Genomic DNA, 24,291 nt, shown 5'->3' on the forward strand with positions numbered 1-24,291 from the left:
AAAATTACTTGTTTCAGAAAATGATATATTAAAAAATAAACTGAAAAGCGGTGCGTGCATATGTATTCACCCCCTCTGCTATGAAGCCCATAAAAAAGATCTGTTGCAACCAATTACCTTCAGAAGTCACATAAATTAATTTTAAAAAGTCCACCTGTGTGCAATCTAAGAGTCACATGAGCTGTCACATGATCTCAGTATATATACACCTGTTCTGAAAGGCCCCAGAGTCTGCAACACCACTAAGCAAGGGGCACCACCAAGCAAGCAGCACCATGAACACCAAAGAGCTCTCCAAACAGGTCAGGGACAAAGTTGTGGAGAAGTACAGATCAGGGTTGGGTTATAAAAATATATCAGAAACTTTGAACATTCCACGGAGCACAATTAAATCCATTATTAAAACAATTAAAGAATATGGCACCACAACAAACCTGCCAAGAGAGGGCTGCCCACCAAAACTCAAGGACCAGGTGAGGAGGGCATTAATCAGAGAGGGAACAGACCAAAGATAACCCTGAAGGAGCTGCAAAGCTCCACAGCGGGGACTGGAGTATCTGTCCATAGGACCACTTTTAGCTGTACACTCAACAGAGCTGGGCTTTACGGAAGAGTGGCCTGTATACAATTAAAAAAAATAAGCTAACATGTTTGGTGTTCGCCAAAAGGCATGTGGGAGATTCCAGAAACATATGGATGAAGGGGTACTCTGGTCAGATAAGACTAGAATTGAGATTTTTGACCATCAAGGAAAACGCTATGTCTGGCGCAAACCCAACACCTCCCATCATCCAGAGAACACCATCCCCACAGTGAAGCATGGTAGCGGCAGCATCATGCTGTGGGGATGTTTTTCATCGGCAGGGACTGGGAAACCTGTAGGAATTGATACAGGGAAATTCTTGGGGGAAACCTGTTTCAGTCTTCCAGAGATTTGAGACTGGGAAGGAGGTTTTACCTTCCAGCAGGACAATGACCCTAAGCATACATCATTAAAGCAACACTTAAGTGGTTTAAGGGGAAACAGACCTCAATCCAAATGAGAATCTGTGGAATGACTTAAAGATTGGGGGCGGCAGGGTAGCCTAGTGGTTAGAACGTTGGACTAGTAACCGAAAGTTTGCAAGTTCGAATCCCCGAGCTGACAAGGTACAAATCTGTCATTCAAATCTGTCATTCTGCCCCTGAACAGGCACTGTTCCTAGGCCGTCATTGAAAATAAGAATTTGTTCTTAACTGACTTGCCTAGTAAAATGAAGGTAAAAAATAAAAAAATTGCTGTACACCAGCGGAACCTATCCAACTTGAAGGACCTGGAGAAGTTTGTCCTTCAAAAATCCCAGTGGCTAGATGTGCCAAGCTTATAGAGACATACCCCAAGAGACTTGCAGCTGTAATTGCTTCAAAAGGTGTTCAAAAGGTGTCTTGTCTCTACAAAGTATTGACTTTCAAGTTTTCTGTTTTTTTTGTCTTATTTCTTGTTTGTTTCAAATTAAAAAATATTTAGCATCTTGCATGTTGCATAAATCAAATGATACAAACCCCACAAAAATCTATTTTAATTCCAGGTAGTAAGGCAACAAAATAGGAAAAATGTCAAGGGGGGTGAATACTTTCACAAGCCACTGTATATCAGAAAAGCGTCACTAATTAAATGTCCAATGAAAACACTCAATGAAGTTAATCATCAACCTCTTCTACGATGTCAATACAGGGACACACTTCCAGCTCGGTCTCTTATGACAGCTACGTGCTAAATAACAGCTGTTTTTTCCCATTTCTTGTTTTTGCTATGTTAACTATATATAAATTCTGGACAGAATGACAGGAAGTGAAAGATTGGGGGAGCCACATTAGTGTTGCACCGCTACGGGCCATGTCACGTTACTCCAGACGATTACTGCTTGTACACAACTGAATCAAACTGCTTGAGTAGCTGATGCTGCTGAGGGAGGAGATTTTTGGAAGGGGATGTTCATCATCATCATTATGTTCATCATCAGAAATTAAATGAGGAGTGCCTCGCTCTAAAATAATGGCATACACATTGATATCATGGGCAGATAGCACACAATCACAGGCAGGCAGGGAGAATCACAGAAGCAGATAGGGATGGGCTCCACTGAAAATAGCACAGAGGAGAGGGTTTCCCGTTTGGGAAATGAGAATTAGGAGCTAAATGAGTAAATGTCTGCTAAAGACAATCTGTTCTCCAGAGTCAGCCAGAGAACACACTGAATCACTCTGTTCTCTCCCCTTTCCCTCCTTCCTTTCTCTCTCTCTTCCCTCTCCCCCACCCGTGGACTAGCACCGCTCCAGTGTCTGTGGGGGGAGGAGGGGGAGCTAAGGGTAGCATAAACCAAGGCAGGGCCTCCATTACCAAGCCCCAGGATGAAGATTTATGTCAGGAGCCCAGCATCATGTACTGTAGAAATCCCACTGGGGCATCAGACCCCCGGTAACACAGGCTACAGAGACTCACCACGCCAGACTGCTACTGAGGGCAGGAGTCAGGAGTGCAAGTGTGTATTTCAGATACTGTACTTCCACAGAGCAGAATCGAACCCCAACTTGACCTCATAAAAATAACACTGTACATCTCAGTTGACTAATACATGTCATCATCACATGAGGATGGAAATGTTAGATAGTAGAGGACAGTAGATCAACCTTAAGCACACAGTTGCTGTTGACCAGGAGGTTGCCAGGTTTGATGTCTCGATGTAGGATGCCAGCTGAGTGCAGGTACTTCAGTCCTGCAAAAAAACACATGCCAGGAAGGATTCAGTTGAACGGTTTTCAAACAGTTTCTCATGCGAAGGTTGCACCCCATTTTATATCAATGACGATTGAAACTGATATTTGTGAGAAAATCCTGTTTAATTGTTTGTAATGTAATCTGGGAGTGTCAGAGCGTGTTGGAGAGGTCTTACCTCGGAGGATCTGATAGAGAAACACTTTGACGTGGTCTGAGCTGAGGGGCTGAGGTGACACGATGATCTTATGGAGGTCACTCTGCATCAGTTCTGTCACCACATAGCTGGACAAGGAGTGGTCAAGGAAAACAACACCACAAAGACTACACAAATATTCTGCAGAGAAGAGCTAGTTAGTGGAGAGAGGAGGGGAGGGAGTAAATGGAAATAAGTGGGAATGGGCAGAGGAAAGACTAATCTACAGTGTCTGTTCTGTTACATTCTAACCTAAAAAAAATGGATGTTACTGACAGAGGTTCTTCCAATTCCTCTGCAAGGAGCAGCAGTACGGACTCGATCCGTTGTCACAAAGAGCTCCTGCTGTGAGTTTTAATAGACCTCCACGGTGCCTCTATTTATTTCCTTCTTTCTTTCTTGCTCACTTTCTGCCTCTCTCACACTCTCCTGGGGATGACACTCAGGCAGACCCGTTTTGCTCTCCCTCCTCCGTCATCCAGGCAGTGCAGATACATAATACATGTGGCATACCTGAACCACAGTACATAGAAACGCCTCTCTGATAGAAACAACCTAATCCTGCCATCTAGCACTGTCAGCAGGCAGGCCAACTCCCAGAGCACACAGGCATCCCAGCCCAGCCCAATTGTGTGTGTGTGTGAGAGCGAGAGATAGTGACAGAGAGAGAGATTTCTGCAAAAATATCCTCAATGTACAACGTAAAACACCAAATAATGCATGCAGAGCAGAATTAGGCCGATACCCACTTATGATCAAAATCCAGAAAAGAGCCGTTAAATTCTACAACCACTTAAAAGGAAGCGATTCCCAAACCTTCCATAACAAAGCCATCACCTACAGAGAGATGAACCTGGAGAAGAGTCCCCTAAGCAAGCTGTTCCTGGGGCTCTGTTCACAAACACAGACCCCACAGAGCCCCAGGACAACATCACAATTAGACCCAACCAAATCATGAGAAAACAAAAAGATAATTACTTGACACATTGGAAAGAATTAACAAAAAAACAGAGCAAACTAGAATGCTATTTGGCTCTAAACAGAGTACACAGCGGCAGAATACCTGACGACTGTGACTGACCCAAACTTAAGGAAAGCTTTGACTATGTACAGACTCAGTGAGCATAGCCTTGCTATTGAGAAAGGCCGCCGTAGGCAGACCTGGCTCTCAAGAGAAGACAGGCTGTGTGCACACTGCCCACAAAATGAGTTGGAAACTGAGCTGCACTTCCAAACCTCCTGACAAATGTATGACCATATTAAAGACACATATTTCCCTCATATTACACAGAACAACAAAGAATTTGAAAACAAACCCGATTTTGATAAACTCCCATATCTACTGGGTGAAATACCAGTGTGCCATCACAGCAGCAAGATTTGTGACCTGTTGCCACAAGAAAAGGACAACCAGTGAAGAACAAACACTACTGTATACACAACCCATATTCATGCTTGTTTATTTTTCCCTTTTGTATTTTAACCAGAGAAAGAGACAGAGCTAGACAGAGAGAGACAGACAGAGTGATAGGGAGGGAGAGGGAGCAAGACAGAGAGAGAGACAGACAGAGCAATAGAGATAGAGAAAGAGAGCTAGACAGAGAGAGACAGAGATAGACAGACAAATAGAGAAACAGATACAGAGAGAGACAGAGAAAGAGAGAGACCGACAGAGAGAGAAACCGAAAGAGACCGACAGAGAGAGCTAGACAGAGAGAGCGAGACAGAGAGAGAGAGAGAGAGATAGACAGAGAGAAAGACAGAGCGATAGAGAGACAGACAGAGAGAAAGACAGAGCGATAGAGATAGAGAGCTAGACAGAGAGAGAGGAGAGACAGACAGACAAAGAGAGACAGAGAGAGACAGAGAGAAAGAGAGAGAGACAGAGAGAGAGAGTGACAGACAGAGAGAGAGTGACAGAGAGAGAGAGGAGACACAGACAAAGAGAGATAGAGAGCTAGACAGAAAGAGAGAGAGACAGAGAGAGAGAGAGTGACAGAGAGAGAGAGTGACAGACAGAAAGATAAACAGAGAGAGAGGAGAGAGACAGAGAGACAGAGATAGAGAGAGCTAGACAGAAAGAGAGAGAGAGACAGAGAGAGAGCTAGACAGAAAGAGAGAGAGACAGAGAGAGAGAGAGTGACAGAGAGAGAGAGTGACAGACAGAAAGATAAACAGAGAGAGAGGAGAGAGACACAGAGAGAGAGATAGAGAGAGCTAGACAGAAAGAGAGAGAGACAGAGAGAGAGAGAGAGAGCTAGACAGAAAGAGAGAGAGAGAGAGAGAGAGAGGAAAAGAGTTATTAGAGCTTAGCGTGCAGCATTGCCTCATCAACCCTCCACAGCTAAGCCAGCCACCTCTGACAAAAGCACACGCACACACACACACACACATACACGCACACCCACACACACGCACGCACGCACACCCACACATACAAACAACACCACCAATAAAGATGGAATGTAGCTACTTGAGGCCTGAACCCAGAAAAGGAAAAGAAAAGGCAGAGCACACCATACCAGTGGAGGAAGGATGAGACCACACCAAACCAGTGGAGGAAGGTTGAGACCACACCACACCAGTGGAGGAAGGTTGAGGTCACACCACACCAGTGGAGGAAGGTTGAGACCGCACCACACCAGTGGAGGAAGGTTGAAGCCAAACCACACAAGTGGAGGAAGGATGAGGCCATACCACACCAGTGGAGGAAGGTTGAGGCCATACCACACCAGTGGAGGAAGGTTGAGACCACACCAGTGGAGGAAGGATGAGGCCATACCACACCAGTGGAGGAAGGATGAGGCCATACCACACCAGTGGAGAAAGGTTGAGGCCACTCCACACCAGTGGAGGAAGGTTGAGGCCACACCACACCAGTGGAGGAAGGTTGAGGCCATACCACACCAGTGGAGGAAGGTTGAGACCACACCACACCAGTGGAGGAAGGTTGAGACCACACCACACCAGTGGAGGAAGGATGAGGCCATACCACACCAGTGGAGGAAGGTTGAGACCACACCACACCAAACCAGCGGAGGAAAGTTGAAACCACACCACACCAGTGGAGGAAGGTTGAGACCACACCACACCAGTGGAGGAAAGTTGAGGCCACACCACACCAGTGGAGGAAAGTTGAAACACCACACCAGTGGAGGAAGGTTGAGGCCACACCACACCAGTGGAGGAAAGTTGAGGCAACACCACACCAGTGGAGGAAGGTTGAGGCCACACCACACCAGTGGAGGAAGGTTGAGACCACACCACACCAGTGGAGGAAGGATGAGGCCATACCACACCAGTGGAGGAAGGTTGAAACCACACCACACCAGTGGAGGAAGGTTGAGGCCACACCACACCAGTGGAGGAAAGTTGAGACCACACCACACCAGTGGAGGAAGGTTGAGGCCACACCACACCAGTGGAGGAAGGTTGAGACCACACCACACCAGTGGAGGAAGGATGAGGCCATACCACACCAGTGGAGGAAGGTTGGGACCACACCACACCAGTGGAGAAAGGTTGAGGCCACACCACACCAGTGGAGGAAGGTTGAGGTCACACCACACCAGTGGAGGAAGGTTGAGGTCACAACACATCAGTGGAAGAAGGTTGAGGTCACAACACCAGTGGAGGAAGGTTGACGCCACACCACACCAGTGGAGGAAGGTTGAGGCCACACCACACCAGTGGAGGAAGGTTGAGACCATACCACACCAGTGGAGGAAGGATGAGGCCATACCACACCAGTGGAGGAAGGTTGAGGCCACACCACACCAGTGGAGGAAGGATGAGGCCATACCACACCAGTGGAGGAAGGATGAGGCCATACCACACCAGTGGAGGAAGGTTGAGACCACACCACACCAGTGGAGGAAGGTTGAGGCCATACCACACCAGTGGAGGAAGGATGAGGCCATACCACACCAGTGGAGGAAGGTTGAGACCACACCAGTGGAGGAAGGATGAGGCCATACCACACCAGTGGAGGAAGGATGAGGCCATACCACACCAGTGGAGAAAGGTTGAGGCCACTCCACACCAGTGGAGGAAGGTTGAGGCCACACCACACCAGTGGAGGAAGGTTGAGGCCATACCACACCAGTGGAGGAAGGTTGAGACCACACCACACCAGTGGAGGAAGGTTGAGACCACACCACACCAGTGGAGGAAGGATGAGGCCATACCACACCAGTGGAGGAAGGTTGAGACCACACCACACCAAACCAGCGGAGGAAAGTTGAAACCACACCACACCAGTGGAGGAAGGTTGAGACCACACCACACCAGTGGAGGAAAGTTGAGGCCACACCACACCAGTGGAGGAAAGTTGAAACACCACACCAGTGGAGGAAGGTTGAGGCCACACCACACCAGTGGAGGAAAGTTGAGGCAACACCACACCAGTGGAGGAAGGTTGAGGCCACACCACACCAGTGGAGGAAGGTTGAGACCACACCACACCAGTGGAGGAAGGATGAGGCCATACCACACCAGTGGAGGAAGGTTGAAACCACACCACACCAGTGGAGGAAGGTTGAGGCCACACCACACCAGTGGAGGAAAGTTGAGACCACACCACACCAGTGGAGGAAGGTTGAGGCCACACCACACCAGTGGAGGAAGGTTGAGACCACACCACACCAGTGGAGGAAGGATGAGGCCATACCACACCAGTGGAGGAAGGTTGGGACCACACCACACCAGTGGAGAAAGGTTGAGGCCACACCACACCAGTGGAGGAAGGTTGAGGTCACACCACACCAGTGGAGGAAGGTTGAGGTCACAACACATCAGTGGAAGAAGGTTGAGGTCACAACACCAGTGGAGGAAGGTTGACGCCACACCACACCAGTGGAGGAAGGTTGAGGCCACACCACACCAGTGGAGGAAGGTTGAGACCATACCACACCAGTGGAGGAAGGATGAGGCCATACCACACCAGTGGAGGAAGGTTGAGGCCACACCACACCAGTGGAGGAAGGATGAGGCCATACCACACCAGTGGAGGAAGGATGAGGCCATACCACACCAGTGGAGGAAGGTTGAGACCACACCACACCAGTGGAGGAAGGTTGAGGCCATACCACACCAGTGGAGGAAGGATGAGGCCATACCACACCAGTGGAGGAAGGTTGAGGCCATACCACACCAGTGGAGGAAGGTTGAGACCACACCACACCAGTGGAGGAAGGATGAGGCCATACCACACCAGTGGAGGAAGGATGAGGCCATACCACACCAGTGGAGAAAGGTTGAGGCCACTCCACACCAGTGGAGGAAGGTTGAGGCCACACCACACCAGTGGAGGAAGGTTGAGGCCATACCACACCAGTGGAGGAAGGTTGAGACCACACCACACCAGTGGAGGAAGGTTGAGACCACACCACACGAGTGGAGGAAGTTTGAGACCACACCACACCAGTGGAGGAAAGTTGAGGCCACACCACACCAGTGGAGGAAAGTTGAAACAACACCACACCAGTGGAGGAAGGTTGAGGCCACACCACACCAGTGGAGGAAAGTTGAGGCCACACCAGTGGAGGAAGGTTGAGGCCACACCACACCAGTGGAGGAAAGTTGAGGCCACACCACACCAGTGGAGGAAGGTTGAGGCCACACCACACCAGTGGAGGAAGGTTGAGACCACACCACACCAGTGGAGGAAAGTTGAGGCCACACCACACCAGTGGAGGAAGGTTGAGGCCACACCACACCAGTGGAGGAAGGTTGAGACCACACCACACCAGTGGAGGAAGGATGAGGCCATACCACACCAGTGGAGGAAGGTTGAAACCATACCACACCAGTGGAGGAAGGTTGAGGCCACACCACACCAGTGGAGGAAAGTTGAGGCCACACCACACCAGTGGAGGAAGGATGAGGCCACACCACACCAGTGGAGGAAGGTTGAGACCACACCACACCAGTGGAGGAAGGATGAGGCCATACCACACCAGTGGAGGAAGGTTGGGACCACACCACACCAGTGGAGAAAGGTTGAGGCCACACCACACCAGTGGAGGAAGGTTGAGGTCACACCACACCAGTGGAGGAAGGTTGAGGTCACAACACATCAGTGGAAGAAGGTTGAGGTCACAACACCAGTGGAGGAAGGTTGACGCCACACCACACCAGTGGAGGAAGGTTGAGGCCACACCACACCAGTGGAGGAAGGTTGAGACCACACCACACCAGTGGAGGAAGGATGAGACCACACCACACCAGTGGAGGAAGGTTGAGACCACACCACACCAGTGGAGGAAGGATGAGACCACACCACACCAGTGGAGGAAGGTTGAGACCACACCACACCAGTGGAGGAAGGTTGAGACCACACCACACCAGTGGAGGAAGGTTGAGGCCACACCACACCAGTGGAGGAAGGTTGAGGCCATACCACACCAGTGGAGGAAGGATGAGGCCATACCACACCAGTGGAGGAAGGTTGAGGCCACACCACACCAGTGGAGGAAGGTTGAGGCCACACCACACCAGTGGAGGAAGGTTGAGACCACACCACACCAGTGGAGGAAGGTTGAGGCCACACCACACCAGTGGAGGAAAGTTGAGGCCACACCACACCAGTGGAGGAAGGTTGAGGCCACACCACACCAGTGGAGGAAGGTTGAGGCCACACCACACCAGTGGAGGAAGGTTGAGACCACACCACACCAGTGGAGGAAGGATGAGGCCATACCACACCAGTGGAGGAAGGTTGAAACCACACCACACCAGTGGAGGAAGGTTGAGGCCACACCACACCAGTGGAGGAAAGTTGAGGCCACACCACACCAGTGGAGGAAGGTTGAGGCCACACCACACCAGTGGAGGAAGGTTGAGACCACACCACACCAGTGGAGGAAGGATGAGGCCATACCACACCAGTGGAGGAAGGTTGGGACCACACCACACCAGTGGAGAAAGGTTGAGGCCACACCACACCAGTGGAGGAAGGTTGAGGTCACACCACACCAGTGGAGGAAGGTTGAGGTCACAACACATCAGTGGAAGAAGGTTGAGGTCACACAACACCAGTGGAGGAAGGTTGAGACCACACCACACCAAACCAGCAGAGGAAAGTTGAGGCCACACCACACCAGTGGAGGAAGGTTGAGGCCATACCACACCAGTGGAGGAAGGTTGAGGCCACACCACACCAGTGGAGGAAGGTTGAGGCCACACCACACCAGTGGAGGAATGTTGAGGCCACACCAGTGGAGGAATGTTGAGGCCACACCACACCAGTGGAGGAATGTTGAGGCCACACCACACCAGTGGAGGAATGTTGAGGCCATACCACACCAGTGGAGGAAGGTTGAGGCCACACCACACCAGTGGAGGAAGGTTGAGGCCACACCACACCACACCAGTGGAGGAAGGTTGAGGCCACACCACACCAGTGGAGGAAGGTTGAGGTCACACCACACAAGTTGGGGAAGGTTGAGGTCACAACACACCAGTGGAGGAAGGTTGAGACCATCCAACACCTGTGGAGGAAAGCTGAGGCCACACCACACCAGTGGAGGAAGGTTGAGGCCACACCACACCAGTGGAGGAAGGTTGAGGCCACACCACACCACACCAGTGGAGGAAGGTTGAGGCCACACCACACCAGTGGAGGAAGGTTGAGGTCACACCACACAAGTTGAGGAAGGTTGAGGTCACAACACACAAGTTGAGGAAGTTTGAGGTCACAACACAACAGTGGAGGAAGGTTGAGACCACACCACACCAGTGGAGGAAGGTTGAGGCCACACCACACCAGTGGAGGAAGGATGAGGCCACACCACACCAGTGGAGGAAGGTTGAGGTCACACCACACCATTGGAGGAAGGTTGACGCCACACCACACAAGTTGATGAAAGTTGACACCACACCACACTAGTGGAGGAAGGTTGAAGCCAAACCACACCAGTGGAGGAAGGTTGAGACCACACCACACCAGTGGAAAAAGGTTGAGACCACACCACACCAGTTGAAGATGGTTGAGACCACACCACACCAGTTGAAGATGGTTGAGACCACACCACACCAGTGGAGGAAGGTTGAGGCCACACCACACCGAGGCCACACCACACTAATGGAGGAAGGTTACCGCCACAGCACACTAGTGGAGGAATGCCACACCACACCATACAAATAGAACAAGGTTTAGGCCACACCACACCAGTGGAAGAAGGTTGAGGCCACATCACACCAGTGGAGAAAGGTTGAGGCCACACACACTCACACACAGCCACAGCCAGCTGGAGGGGGCTGAGGACACTGGGTGCCTTGTGCTCCGTTGGGTCCTTGCCTCCCTGCAAATACCCCCCCCCCCATGTCAGCTGCTCAACAACTCCCCCTCTATAACAGCCCTTTTTTATTTTTTATTAACCAATGGCAAAAGCGACAGCGTGTCTTCCTGGGAACCGACATAATGAACAAGACATTACAGACAAAAATACTTCACAATTTACATACATTTAAAAACATTAACATAGACATTACAGATGTACACACACACACACACACACACACACACACACACACACACACACACACACACACACACACATTACTAGATATACAGTTGAAATCGGTAGACTACATACACGTTACCCAAATACATGTAAACTCAATTCCTGACATTTAATCCTCATAAAAATTCCCTGTCTTAGGTCGCTTAGGATCACCACTTTATTTTAAGAATGTGAAATGTTGGAATAATAGTAGAAATAATTATTTATTTCAGCTTTTGTTTCTTTCATCACATTCCCAGTGGGTCAGATGTTTACTTACACTCAATGACTATTTGGTAACATTGCCTTTAAATTGTTTAACTTGGGTCAAACGTTTTGGGTGGCTTTCCACAATAAGTTGGGTGAATTTTGGCCCATTCCTCCTGACAGAGCTGGTGTAACTGAGTCAGGTTTGTAGGCCTCCTTGCTCACACATGCTTTTTCAGTTCTGCCCACAGTTTTTCTATAGGCTTGAGGTCAGGGCTTTGTGATGGCCACTCCAATACATTGAATTTGTTGTCCTTAAGCCATTTTGCCACAACTTTCAAAGTATGCTTGGGGTCATTGTCCATTTGGAAGACCCATTTGAGACCACGCTTCAACTTCCTGACTGATGTCTTGAGATGTTGCTTCAATATATCCACATAATTTTCCTCCTCATGATGCAATCTATTTTGTGAAGTGCAACAGTCCCTCCTGCAGCAAAGCACCCCCACAACATGATGCTGCCACCCCCCGTGCTTCAAGGTTGAGATGGTGTTCTTCAGCTTGCAAGCCTCCTCCTGTCAGGTCCGCTGTCTTCAAACTCCCTGTCATAAATGAGCCAAGGTGCAGCGTGCATGTAATTCCACATCTTAAATTTGATTTATTTCACCTTTATTTAACCAGGTAGGCAAGTTGAGAACAAGTTCTCATATCCATTTGCGACCTGGCAAAGATAAAGCAAAGCAGTTCGACACATACAACAACACAGAGTTACACATGGAGTAAAATAAACATACGGTCAATAATACAGTAGAAAAGTAAGTCTATATACAATGTGAGCAAATGAGGTGAGATAAGGGAGGTAAAGGCAAAAAAAGGCCATGGTGGCGATGTAAATACAATATAGCAAGTAAAACACTGGAATGGTAGAAATAATGGGGTGCAAATGAGCTAAATAAATAAATAAATACAGTAGGGGGAGAGGTAGTTGTTTGGGCTAAATTATAGAGATGGGCTATGTACAGGTACAGTAATCTGTGAGCTGCTCTGACACCTGGTGCTTAAAGCTAGTGAGGGAGAAGTGTTTCCAGTTTCAGAGATTGCTTAAAGCTAGTGAGGGAGAAGTGTTTCCAGTTTCAGAGATTTTTGTAGTTCGTTGCAGTCATTGGCAGCAGAGAACTGGAAGGAGAGGCGGCCAAAGGAAGAATTGGTTTTGGGGGTGACCAGAGAGATATACCTACTGGAGCGCGTGCTACAGGTGGGTGCTGCTATGGTGACCAGTGAGCTGAGATAAGGGGGGAATTTACCTAGCAGGGTCTTGTAGATGACCTGGAGCCAGTGGGTTTGGCGACGAGTATGAAGCGAGGGCCAGCCAACGAGAGAGTACAGGTCGCAGTGGTGGGTAGTATATGGGGCTTTGGTAACAAAACGGATGGCACTGTGATAGACTGCATCCAATTTATTGAGTAGGGTATTGGAGGCTATTTTGTAAATTACATCGCCAAAGTCGAGGATCGGTAGGATGGTCAGTTTTACAATGGAAGCATGAGTGAAGGATGCTTTTTGCCAAATAGGAGGCCAATTCTAGATTTAACTTTGGATTGGACATGTTTGATGTGAGTCTGGAAGGAGAGTTTACAGTCTAACCAGACACCTAGGTATTTGTAGTTGTCCACATATACTAAGTCAGATCCGTCCAGAGTAGTGATGCTGGACGGGCTGGCAGGTGCAGGCAGCGATCGGTTGAAGAGCATGCATTTAGTTTTACTTGTATTTAAGAGCAATTGGAGGCCACAGAAGGAGAGTTGTATGGCATTGAAGCTTGCCTGGAGGGTTGTTAACACAGTGTCCAAAGAAGGGCCAGAAGTATACAGAATGGTGTTGTCTGCGTAGAGGTGGATCAGAGACTCACCAGCAGCAAGAGCGGCATCATTGATGTATACAGAGAAGAGAGTCGGTCCAAGAATTGAACCCTGTGGCACCCCCATAGAGACTGCCAGAGGCCCAGACAACAGGTCCTCCGATTTGACACACTGAACTCTGTCAGAGAAGTAGTTGGTGAACCAGGCGAGACAATAATTTGAGAAACCAAGGTTATCGAGTCTGCCGATGAGGATGTGGTGATTGACAGAGTCGAAAGCTTTGGCCAGGTCAATGAATAGGGCTGCATAGTATTGTTTCTTATCGATGGCGGTTAAGATATCGTTTAGGACCTTGAGCGTGGCTGAGGTGCACCCATGACCAGCTCTGAAACCAGATTGCATAGCGGATAAGGTATGGTGGGATTCGAAATGGTTGGTAATCTGTTTGTCGACTTGGCTTTCGAATACTTTTTTTTAAGGCGGTTTGGAGCAGTAGCTTCATCCTTGTTGATATAGGACTCGTTTTACTGTAGATATAGATACTTTTGCATCGGTTTCCTCCAGCATCTTCAGAAGGTCCTTTCCTGTTGTTATGGGATTGCACCAAAGTACGTTCATCTCTAAGAGACTGAACGTGTCTCCTTCTTGAGCGGTATGACGTCTGTGTGGTCTTATGGTGTTTCTACTTGTGTACTATTGTTGAGGCACTGAGTTTGAAGGTAGGCCTTGAAATACATCCACAGGTACACCTACAATTGACTCAAATGATGTAAATTAACCAATCAGAAGCTTCTAAAGCCATGACATCATTTTCTGGACTTTTCCAAGCTGTTTAAAGGCACTGTCAACTTAGTGTATGTAAACTTTGGACCCACTGGAATTGTGATACAGTCAATTATACGTGAAATAATCTGTCTGCAAACAATTGTTGGAAAAATTACTTGTGTCATGCACAAAGTAGATGCCCTAACCAAAACTATAGTTTGTTAACAAGAAGTTGAAAAAGTGGTTGAAAAACTAGCTTTAATGATTCCAACATAAGTGTATGTAAACTTCTGACTTCAACTGTATGTGCCTTTACTCTTCACCCCTCGCTCCCTCTGTATTTTATCACTTGCCTCACACACTCCCGCCATCACAAGGCTCTCACTTAAACACTCCTTCCTTTAACAGTAACACCTCTTCCTAACACTCCCTCCCTCTCTCTATCACAAGGCCTCTCCCTTGCCTCACACACTCCCTCTCTATCACAAGGCCTCTCCCTTGCAAACTTCTACCCTATCCCCTCTCTGCTAGCGTCTCTGACACATGGAGAAGAGAAGTGCCAACCTGCCACACCACATTGGAGAACATGAGGCCCAGGGGCCAAGGATCCATCTATCTGGCCTGGGCACGGCTCCAGATGCTTCCTTTCTGCTTGATAAAACTAAATGCTTAATTGCCACCCTGCGTCTCACCAACAGTATATACTCTCACTCTCCATTATAAATAGTGTATTGCTTCTCCAGCAAGAGACATGCAGGGTATAGCCTTAAACATTTATTAATCATTCATATTTTGTTAAAGTGGTCTAAATTTAGAGCCATGCCATGACACACCACGGGGGAAGGACAACCCCTGTGGGAGCAAATTATATTTAGCTATGCATCCATGTCATCTCAAAGTGACAATGGCTAATAATGACAACATATATTTTCAATAATAGTTTTTAAATACCACGCAACAGGTAAAGTAGTCTGACAATTCATGTATGAACCAACTCATCATTGCCAACAATGCACAGATGAAAAATTCCCTCAATTGTATCAGTGACAGGGCAGGGAACAGATTACTTTTGTCCTGTCTCTAATACTGTACAATTATCCTCATGCAAATCATCTGCATGCTTGATTGCTCCGCTGAAATGCAAACTACACTCTTTCCTCTGTGGCCCATGTTCGCTTGGTGGTGGTTGACTCTCTCTCTGCTGTGCTGCTGTGGTGACAATAACAAGGCTCTCTCTCTTTCCGGGTACAAAGGCATGCCCTGATTGATAGTGAGAGAGAGAGACAGAACACCAGCCACTGGGGCTCTGGACACCTCTAGTCATTCAGAGGAGTGATGGGGATGGAGCAGAGTAACCTACAGTATGAGGAGAGGAATGGATGAGAAACTGGGGATCAGTTTCTGCTACTCCATTTTACAACAAGAATGGAGTGTCACGCCTGCTCCTGCTCTTCCTCCCCCTGGTGCTCGAGGGCGCCAGGATCCCCAGCATTACGCACTCAAGTCACCATCAGTACGCACACCTGCCTACCCCCGTCACACGCATCAGCGATCATTGGACTCACGTGGACTCAATTAGATGTGCCATGACTTTCCCTATATCTGTCTGTTCCCAAGCTCTGTTCCTTGCTTCGGGATTGATTGTCATATTACCCGTTACCCGTGTTACCCGTGTTCTGCTGCTGTTCCTGTCTTGTTCCATGTCTGTTCCCTATTAAATGATTGACTCCCTGTACCTGCTTCTCCTCTCCAGCGTCACTCCTTACATGGAGAGGGCAACATACAGTTGAAATCAGAAGTTTACATACACCTTAGCCAAATACACTGCTCAAAAAATAAAGGGAACACTAAAATAACACATCCTAGATCTGAATGACTGAAATATTCTTATTAAATACTTTTTTCTTTACATAGTTGAATGTGCTGACAACAAAATCACACAAAAATTATCAATGGAAATCAAATTTATCAACCCATGGAGGTCTGGATTTGGAGTCACACTCAAAATTAAAGTGGAAAACCTCACTACAGGCTGATCCAACTTTGATGTAATGTCCTTAAAATAAGTGAAAATGAGCCTCAGTAGTGTGTGTGGCCTCCATGTGCCTGTATGACCTCCCTACAACGCCTGGGTATGCTCCTGATGAGGTGGCGGATGGTCTCCTGAGGGATCTCCTCCCAGACCTGGACTAAAGCATCCGCCAACTCCTGGACAGTCTGTGGTGCAACGTAACGTTGGTGGATGGAGCGAGACATGATGACCCAGATGTGCTCAATTTGATTCAGGTCTGGGGAACGGGCGGGCCAGTCCATAGCATCAATGCCTTCCTCTTGCAGGAACTGCTGACACACTCCAGCAACATGAAGTCTAGCATTGTCTTGCATTAGGAGGAACCCAGGGCCAACCACACCAGCATATGGTCTCACAAGGGGTCTGAGGATCTCATCTCGGTACCTAATGGCAGTCAGGCTACCTCTGGCGAGCACATGGAGGGCTGTGCGGCCCCCCCCAAGGAAATGCCACCCCACACCATGACTGACCCACCAAACCGGTCATGCTGGAGGATGTTGCAGGCAGCAGAACGTTCTCCACAGTGTCTCCAGACTCTGTCACATCTGTCACATGTGCTCAGTGTGAACCTGCTTTCATCTGTGAAGAGCACAGGGCGCCAGTGGCGAATTTGCCAATCTTGGTGTTCTCTGGCAAATGCCAAACGTCCTGCACGGTGTTGGGCTGGTAGCAAAACCCCCACCTGTGGACGTTGGGCCCTCATACCACCCTCATGGAGTCTGTTTCTGACCGTTTGAGCAGACACATGGACATTTGTGGCCTGCTGGAGTTCATTTTGCAGGGCTCTGGCAGTGCTCCTCCTTGCACAAAAGTGGAGGTAGCGGTCCTGCTGCTGGGTTGTTGCCCTCCTACGGCCTCCTCCACATCTCCTGATGTACTGGCCTGTCTCCTAGTAGCGCTTCCATGCTTTGGACACTACGCTGACAGACACAGCATACCTTCTTTCCACAGCTCGCATTGATGTGCCATCCTGGAAGAGCTGCACTTCCTGAGCCACTTGTGTGGGTTGTAGACTCCGTCTCATGCTGCCACTAGAGTGAAAGCACCGCCAGCATTCAAAAGTGACCAAAACATCAGCCAGGAAGCATAGGAACTGAGAAGTGGTCTGTGGTCACCACCTGCAGAACCACTCCTTTATTGGGGGTGTCTTGCTAATTGCCTATAATTTCCACCTGTTGTCTATTCCATTTGCACAACAGCATGTGCAATTTATTGTCAATCAGTGTTGCTTCCTAAGTGGACAGTTTGATTTCACAGAAGTGTGATTGACTTGGAGTTACATTGTGTTGGTTAAGTGTTCCCTTTATTTTTTTGAGCAGTGTACATTTAAACTCAGTTTTTCACAATTCCTGACATTTAATTCTAGTAAAATGCCAGATTAGGTCAGTTAGGATCACCACTTTATTTTAAGGATGTGAAATGTCAGAATAATAGTAGAGATAATTATTTATTTCAGCTTTTATTTCTTTCATCACATTCCCAGTCGGTCAGAAGTTTACATACACTCAATTAGTATTTGGTGGCATTGCTTTAAAATTGCTTAACTTGGGTCAAACGTTTTGGGTAGCCTTCCACAAGCTTCCCACAATAAGTTGGGTGAATCTTGGCCCATTCCTCCTGACAGAGCTGGTGTAACTGAGTCAGGATTGTAGGCCTCCTTGCTCGCACACATTTTTTCAGTTCTGCCCACAGATTTTCTATAGGATTGAGGTCAGGCTTTGTGATGGCCACTCCATTACCTTGACTTTGTTGTCCTTAAGACATTTTGCCACAACTTTGGAAGTATGCTTGGGGTCTTTTGGAAGACCCATTTGCAACCAAGCTTTAACTTCCTGACTGATATTTTGAATTGTTGCTTCAAAATATACACATAATTTTACTCCCTCATGATGCCATCTATTTTGTGAAGTGCACCAGTCCCTCCTGCAGCAAAGCACCCCACAACATGATGCTGCCACCCCCGTGCTTTAAGGTTGGGATAGTGTTCTTTGGTTTGCAAGCCTCCCCCTTTTTCCTCCAAACATAACGATGGTCATTATGGCCAAACAGTTCTATTTTTGTTTCATCAGACCAGAGGATATTTCTCCAAAAAGTATAATCCTTGTCCCTATGTGTAGTTGCATTTTTTAAGGCGGTTTTGGAGCAGTGGTTTCTTCCTTGCTGAGCGGCCTTTCAGGTTATGTCGATATAGGACTCGTTTTACTGTGGATATAGATACTTTTGTACCCGTTTCCACCAGCATCTTCACAAGGTCCTTTGCTGTTGTTCTGGGATTGATTTGCACTTTTCGCACCAAAGTACATTCATCTCTAGGAGACAGAACGCGTCTCCTTCCTGAGCGGTATGACGGCTGCGTGGTCCCATGGTGTTTATACTAGAGGTCGACAGATTAATCGGAATGGCCAATTAATTAAGGCGGATTTCATAACAATCGGAAATTTGTATTTTTGGGCGCCGATTTTCAAATTTGTATTTTTTTATACCTTTATTTAACTAGGCAAGTCAGTTAAGAACACATTCTTATTTTCAATGACGGCCTAGGAACGGTGGGTTAACTGCCTCGTTCAGGGGCAGAACGACATATTTTCACCTTGTTAGCTCGGGGGATCCAATCTTGCAACCTTACTGTTAACTAGTCCAACGCAATAACGACCTGCCTCTCTCTCGTTGCACTCCACAAGGAGACTGCCTGTTACGAGAATGCAGTAAGCCAAGGTAAGTTGCTAGCTAGCATTAAACATATCTTAGAAAAAACAATCAATCATGTTCACTAGTTAACTACACATGGTTGATGATATTACTAGATATTATCTAGCGTGTCCTGCGTTGCATATAATCTGACTGAGCATACAAGCATACAAGTATCTAAGTATCTGACTGACCGGTGGTAGGCAGAAGCAGACACTTACACATTCATTCAAACAGCACTTTTGTGCGTTTGCCAGCAGCTCTTCGTTGTGCTTCAACCATTGCGCTGTTTATGACTTCAAGCTTATCAACTCCCGAGATGAGGCTGGTGTAACCGAAGTGAAATGGCTAGCTAGTTAGCGCGCGTTAATAGCGTTTCAAACGTCACTCGCTCTGAGCCTTCTAGTAGTTGTTCCCCTTGCTCTGCATGGGTAACGCTGCTTCGATGGAGGCTGTTGTCGTTGTGTTGCTGGTTCAAGCCCAGGGAGGAGCGAGGAGAGGGACGGAAGCTATACTGTTACACTGGCAATACTAAAGTGCCTATAAGAACAACCAATAGTCAAATGTTAATTAAATACAAATGGTATAGAGGGAAATAGTCCTATAATTCCTATAATAACTACAACCTAAAATATTCTTACCTGGGAATATTGAAGACTCATGTTAAAAGGAACCACCAGCTTTCATATGTTCTCATGTTCTGAGCAAGGAACTGAAACGTTAGCTTTCTTACATAGCACATATTGCACTTTTACTTTCTTCTCCAACACTTTATTTTTGCATTATTTAAACCAAATTGAACATGTTTCATTGTTTACTTGAGGCTAAATTGATTTTATTGATGTATTATATTAAATTAAAATAAGTGTTCATTCAGTATTGTCGTAATTGTCATTATTACAAATAAAAATAAAAAAAAAATCGTCATTGGCTTTTTTGGTCCTCCAATAATCGGTATCGGTGTTGAAAAATCATAATCGGTCGACCTCTAGTTTATACTTGCGTACTATTGTTTGTACAGATGAACGTGGTACCTTCAGGTGTTTGGAAATTGCTCCCAAGGATGAACCAGACTTGTGGAGGTCTACAATTTATTTTCTGAGGTCTTGGCTGATTTCTTTTGATTTTCCCATGATGTCAAGCAAAGAGGCACTGAGTTTGAAGGTAGGCCTTTAAATACATCCACAGGTACACCTCCAATTGACTCAAATTATGTCAATTAGCCTATCAGAAGCTTCTAAAGCCATGAATTTTCCAAACTGTTAAAAGGGACAGTCAACTTAGTGTATGTAAACTTCTGAGCCACTAGAATTGTGAAACAGTGAATTATATGTGAAATATTCTGTCTGTAAACAATTGTTGGAAAAATTACTTGTGTCATGCACACAGTAGATATCCTAACCGACTTGCAAATACTATAGTTTGTTAAGAAGACATTTGTGGAGTAATTTCAAAAACAAGTTTTAATGACTCCAACCTAAGTGTATGTAAACTTCTGACTTCAACTGTATATAAAGGGTAGATGCCTGTGAACTAAGGTAGCTCGTTATATACTTCTACACTGAAGCTCCAGTATTATTGTGTGTATAAACTAGTTGGGTTAGTCTGTGTCGGCTATGGCATCCCTGGCTTGGCCACCTGTGAGCAATCCTTCCCCTTTTAACCATGTGACCTGGCGCAGAACACACTCCCAGAGGGCTCTGGTTACCTGTTACTATGCCAACCAACGCATTTGAGAAGTGGGAAATGGCAGAGAGGCACCTGGGGTCTGCTGTATGTCAAGGTGTCATCCCTCCCCCTCCCTGTATGACTAACCCACAGAAGAGAGGAGAGGGAGGGAAGAGGCAAAGTACTAATGTAAACACACATTGGCAAGGTGAGGTAAGGGGAAACCTATGAGACATTTTCAGACCTCTTCGGGTTTCCCCTGTTTAAATGACAGTGGAAGATGAGAACTCCCCTCCATTAAAGGTCATATTGTAGCAGAACACGACACATCCTCCTATTGTATGGCACTGTGCATTGGGATGAGTCATTTTGTTTCATGATGAAAATCCAAGCACGTCCATCCATTTCATAATAACGACCATGAGCAATAGAAGTAATGTAATGAAGCACCTGAAACGTCTTCCTAAATCCATATTTACATTGAATCTAATTGCCTGTGAGTGTCCCTCCCTCCCTTCTTCCTTGGCGTAGTGCATCAGGCTGTAATCATGTCTTCCTGTGTCAGGAGCAGTTTAATTATTACCAGGCTACGCAGGTCTAACTGTGTGTTTGGATAGAAGAGTGTATTCACTCTAATATGCTACCTGATTAAAAACACCCCCTCTACATAATAACCAGCGTGTAGATATGTGGAGATCACATTCATATTCCTGTTCTGACAGAGCAGACCAAGACGGAGCCCACACCAGCCTACAGTACTCTACCGTGGGTGCTTAATAAACACACGCGCACACATAAAAGACAGAAGGGGTGTGTCAGACCTCTCGCTCTTTCCCATTCATACATGCACGCAAGCAACTTCAGCAGAGACCTTTACACGAAAATAGGTACAGTCACTTCCGGAACAGCAAATGACTCACTATATATCTGACACATAGATGCTGTCAGACCTCAGTCAAACACACCACACTACTCAGAGCTACAGAGCCTATTCAGATTAGCCACCCATTTCCAGACTAGGTATTTCAGTAAGACATTTCAGCAGGATAATACAAATTTTCAGAGGGGTATTTCTAGGAATTCTAGAAAATAGAAACAGCAGTGGTCAACCAAACATAAGCCTGGGGATTAGATTCAATAGCCAAGTCCAAGTTTCCTGACAATGTGAAACTCTCCATAACAGACTCCTGTAAAGCAGGCAGGCATGTGGTTGCCTTGAACATGCTCTCTCACTCTCTCGGTTTCTTGGCAGGTTGTGATAGCCCCATGCCATGTCACGTTGAGGTCTATAAATAGCCTGTTGCTGTGTCAGTAATTCACTAGCCTTCCATGATGTATGTGTGTGTGCGTGTGTGTGTGTGTGTGTGTGTGTGAGGTAATGAACATAGTCAAGGACTGCCATGGTAAAGATAAAGACTGGGGTCAAGTGGAGACACGTTGGCTCAGATAACTCTGGAGATAACCCTTAGTGGAAGACCATAAAGTTGACCTCTGAACACAAATGGTGAGATGAGAGAGTGAAGTACTTTTTAGCCGGATTAGTAAGGGTGTTGGTAGGTGGTAGAATACATTCTGGTCGCATGTTAACCTTGTTAACCAGGCTGGAGAATGAGATGAGGGGGTGCTAACCCCCCACAAAAGTACAAAGAAAAAAAGCATGCACACCAAACCCCACAGAGGAAATTATCACAAGTTAGCAGAGCTACAGGCCTCAACAGGCCTCTAAACTACAACTAATTTGGTTGCATATGCAACTAAATATTTTGCTGTTTGCTGACAACACGACGGTGGTAGGCCTGATCACCAATGACGATGAGACAGCCTTTAGGGAAGAGGTCAGTGACCTGGCAGTGTGGGGCCATGACATCAACCTTTCCCACAACGTCAGCAAGACAAAGGAGCTGAAACGGGAGGGCCGAGCACGGCCCCATCGTCAGGGCTGTAGTGGAGTGGGTCGAGAGCTTCAAGTTCCTTGTGTCCACGTCACTAAGCATATGTACAACGTCATCAGAGCATGCTGCATGCTGAACGCGAAACTAGAGAGCTTGGTTTGTTTTTGAAAGTTTCTGGAAAAGTGTTTTCTTGAAGAGAAAAACATTTATTAACTAACCTACCTGTTTAATTTAAATATTGTGATGGGGTTATGCTCAGTTGCTGGGACCAATACTCTCTGTCCTGGGATACTGCCAAACCCTAAAGTCTGAAGAGCTGCTGCTTAGTGAAGCAGTTAGCCTAGCTGCTAGCTATATAGCTAGCCAGGTTTCCATGACAGTCGGTGAGCTGTGCTGGCTGGAACTGCGTTGAATACCAGCTTTAGCATACGTTGCTATCATAACATATACCAAAGTATAAAATCTTTGAAATTGTTGCATGTTGTGTTTATATTTTTGTTCAGTGTAGAATAACTATGTATGCGGATCATTCCAAACTCTACATGTCAGCACCCAAAGCCAGTGAGCTCTGAAATTCTAAATAAGGAGTTACAGTCAGTTTCAGAACTGCTCTTAAATATAATTAAATCTAAAAGCAATGTATTTGGTTCAAAACATTCTCTAAGACCTAAACCTCAACTGGAGTTGTGTAGAAATGGTGTGACCATTGAGTAAGTTGAGGAAGCTGAAATCCTAGGTATAACAATGGATGGTCAATTATTATGGGCAAGTCATATTGACAAAGTTGTTGTGAAGATGGGGAGGGTCTGTTATAAAAAAAAAAAAGCTGCAGCTGGCTCAAAACAGAGCTGCACACTTTCCGCTTAGCTTCACATACAGAACTAACAAATTCTTGTTTTTGTGAGAAATATTATTGTATTGAAATGTCCAAATTGTTTGAATAATCAACTTACATATAGCTCTAAAATACATACTTACCGCACCAGGAGTCTCTTCACAGTCCCCAAATTCAAGGCAACGCACAGTATTATACAGAGCCATGTTCACATGAAACTCGATTCCATCTGAAATTACTCTGGCAAACAGCAAAATAAGCTTTAAAGCACTAATAAAACAACGCCTCACAGTACGACGCCTCTCCTCTATCTGACCTTCAAAAGATGGTGCTGACAGAGATGGTCGCCATGCATCGAGTCCTTAGGAAACTTGCAGTATTTCATTTTTTATGTATTATTTCTTACATTGTTACCCCAGGAAATCTTAAATCTAATTACATACAGCTGGGAAGAACTATTGGATATAAGAGCAACGTCAACTTCCCAACATTACGACCAGGAATACGACGCCTCTCCTCTATCTGACCTTCAAAAGATGGTGCTGACAGAGATGGTCGCCATGTATCGAGTCCTTAGGAAACTTGCAGTATTTCATTTTTTATGTATTATTTCTTACATTGTTACCCCAGGAAATCTTAAATCTAATTACATACAGCTGGGAAGAACTATTGGATATAAGAGCAACGTCAACTTCCCAACATTACGACCAAGAATACGACTTTCCTGAAGCTGATCATCTGTTTGAACCACCACCAAGGACAATGAATCTAAGGGGCGGATGAAGCGGCCTCCTGGTCAGGCTCCGTAGACGTGCACATTGCCCACCGCTCCCGAGTATACTACTCACCAA

The 24,291-nt window shown here is 46.6% G+C and overlaps 1 protein-coding gene across 1 annotated transcript in view; it reads right to left on the reverse strand.

The window, feature by feature from the left end:
- Window positions 1-24,291, reverse strand: part of LOC110507903 (serine/threonine-protein kinase NLK) — a 92,635-nt gene that overhangs the window by 27,927 nt on the left and 40,417 nt on the right. Inside the window, exons 4-5 of the mRNA XM_036964616.1 lie at window positions 2,934-3,040; window positions 2,671-2,756 (exon numbers count right to left, since the gene is read on the reverse strand). Coding sequence (XP_036820511.1) covers window positions 2,671-2,756; window positions 2,934-3,040 — 193 coding nt within the window. The remainder of the gene's footprint in view (window positions 1-2,670; window positions 2,757-2,933; window positions 3,041-24,291) is intronic.

This window comes from Oncorhynchus mykiss, chromosome 27, assembly GCF_013265735.2.
Source record: "Oncorhynchus mykiss isolate Arlee chromosome 27, USDA_OmykA_1.1, whole genome shotgun sequence".
Lineage (NCBI taxonomy): Eukaryota > Metazoa > Chordata > Actinopteri > Salmoniformes > Salmonidae > Oncorhynchus > Oncorhynchus mykiss.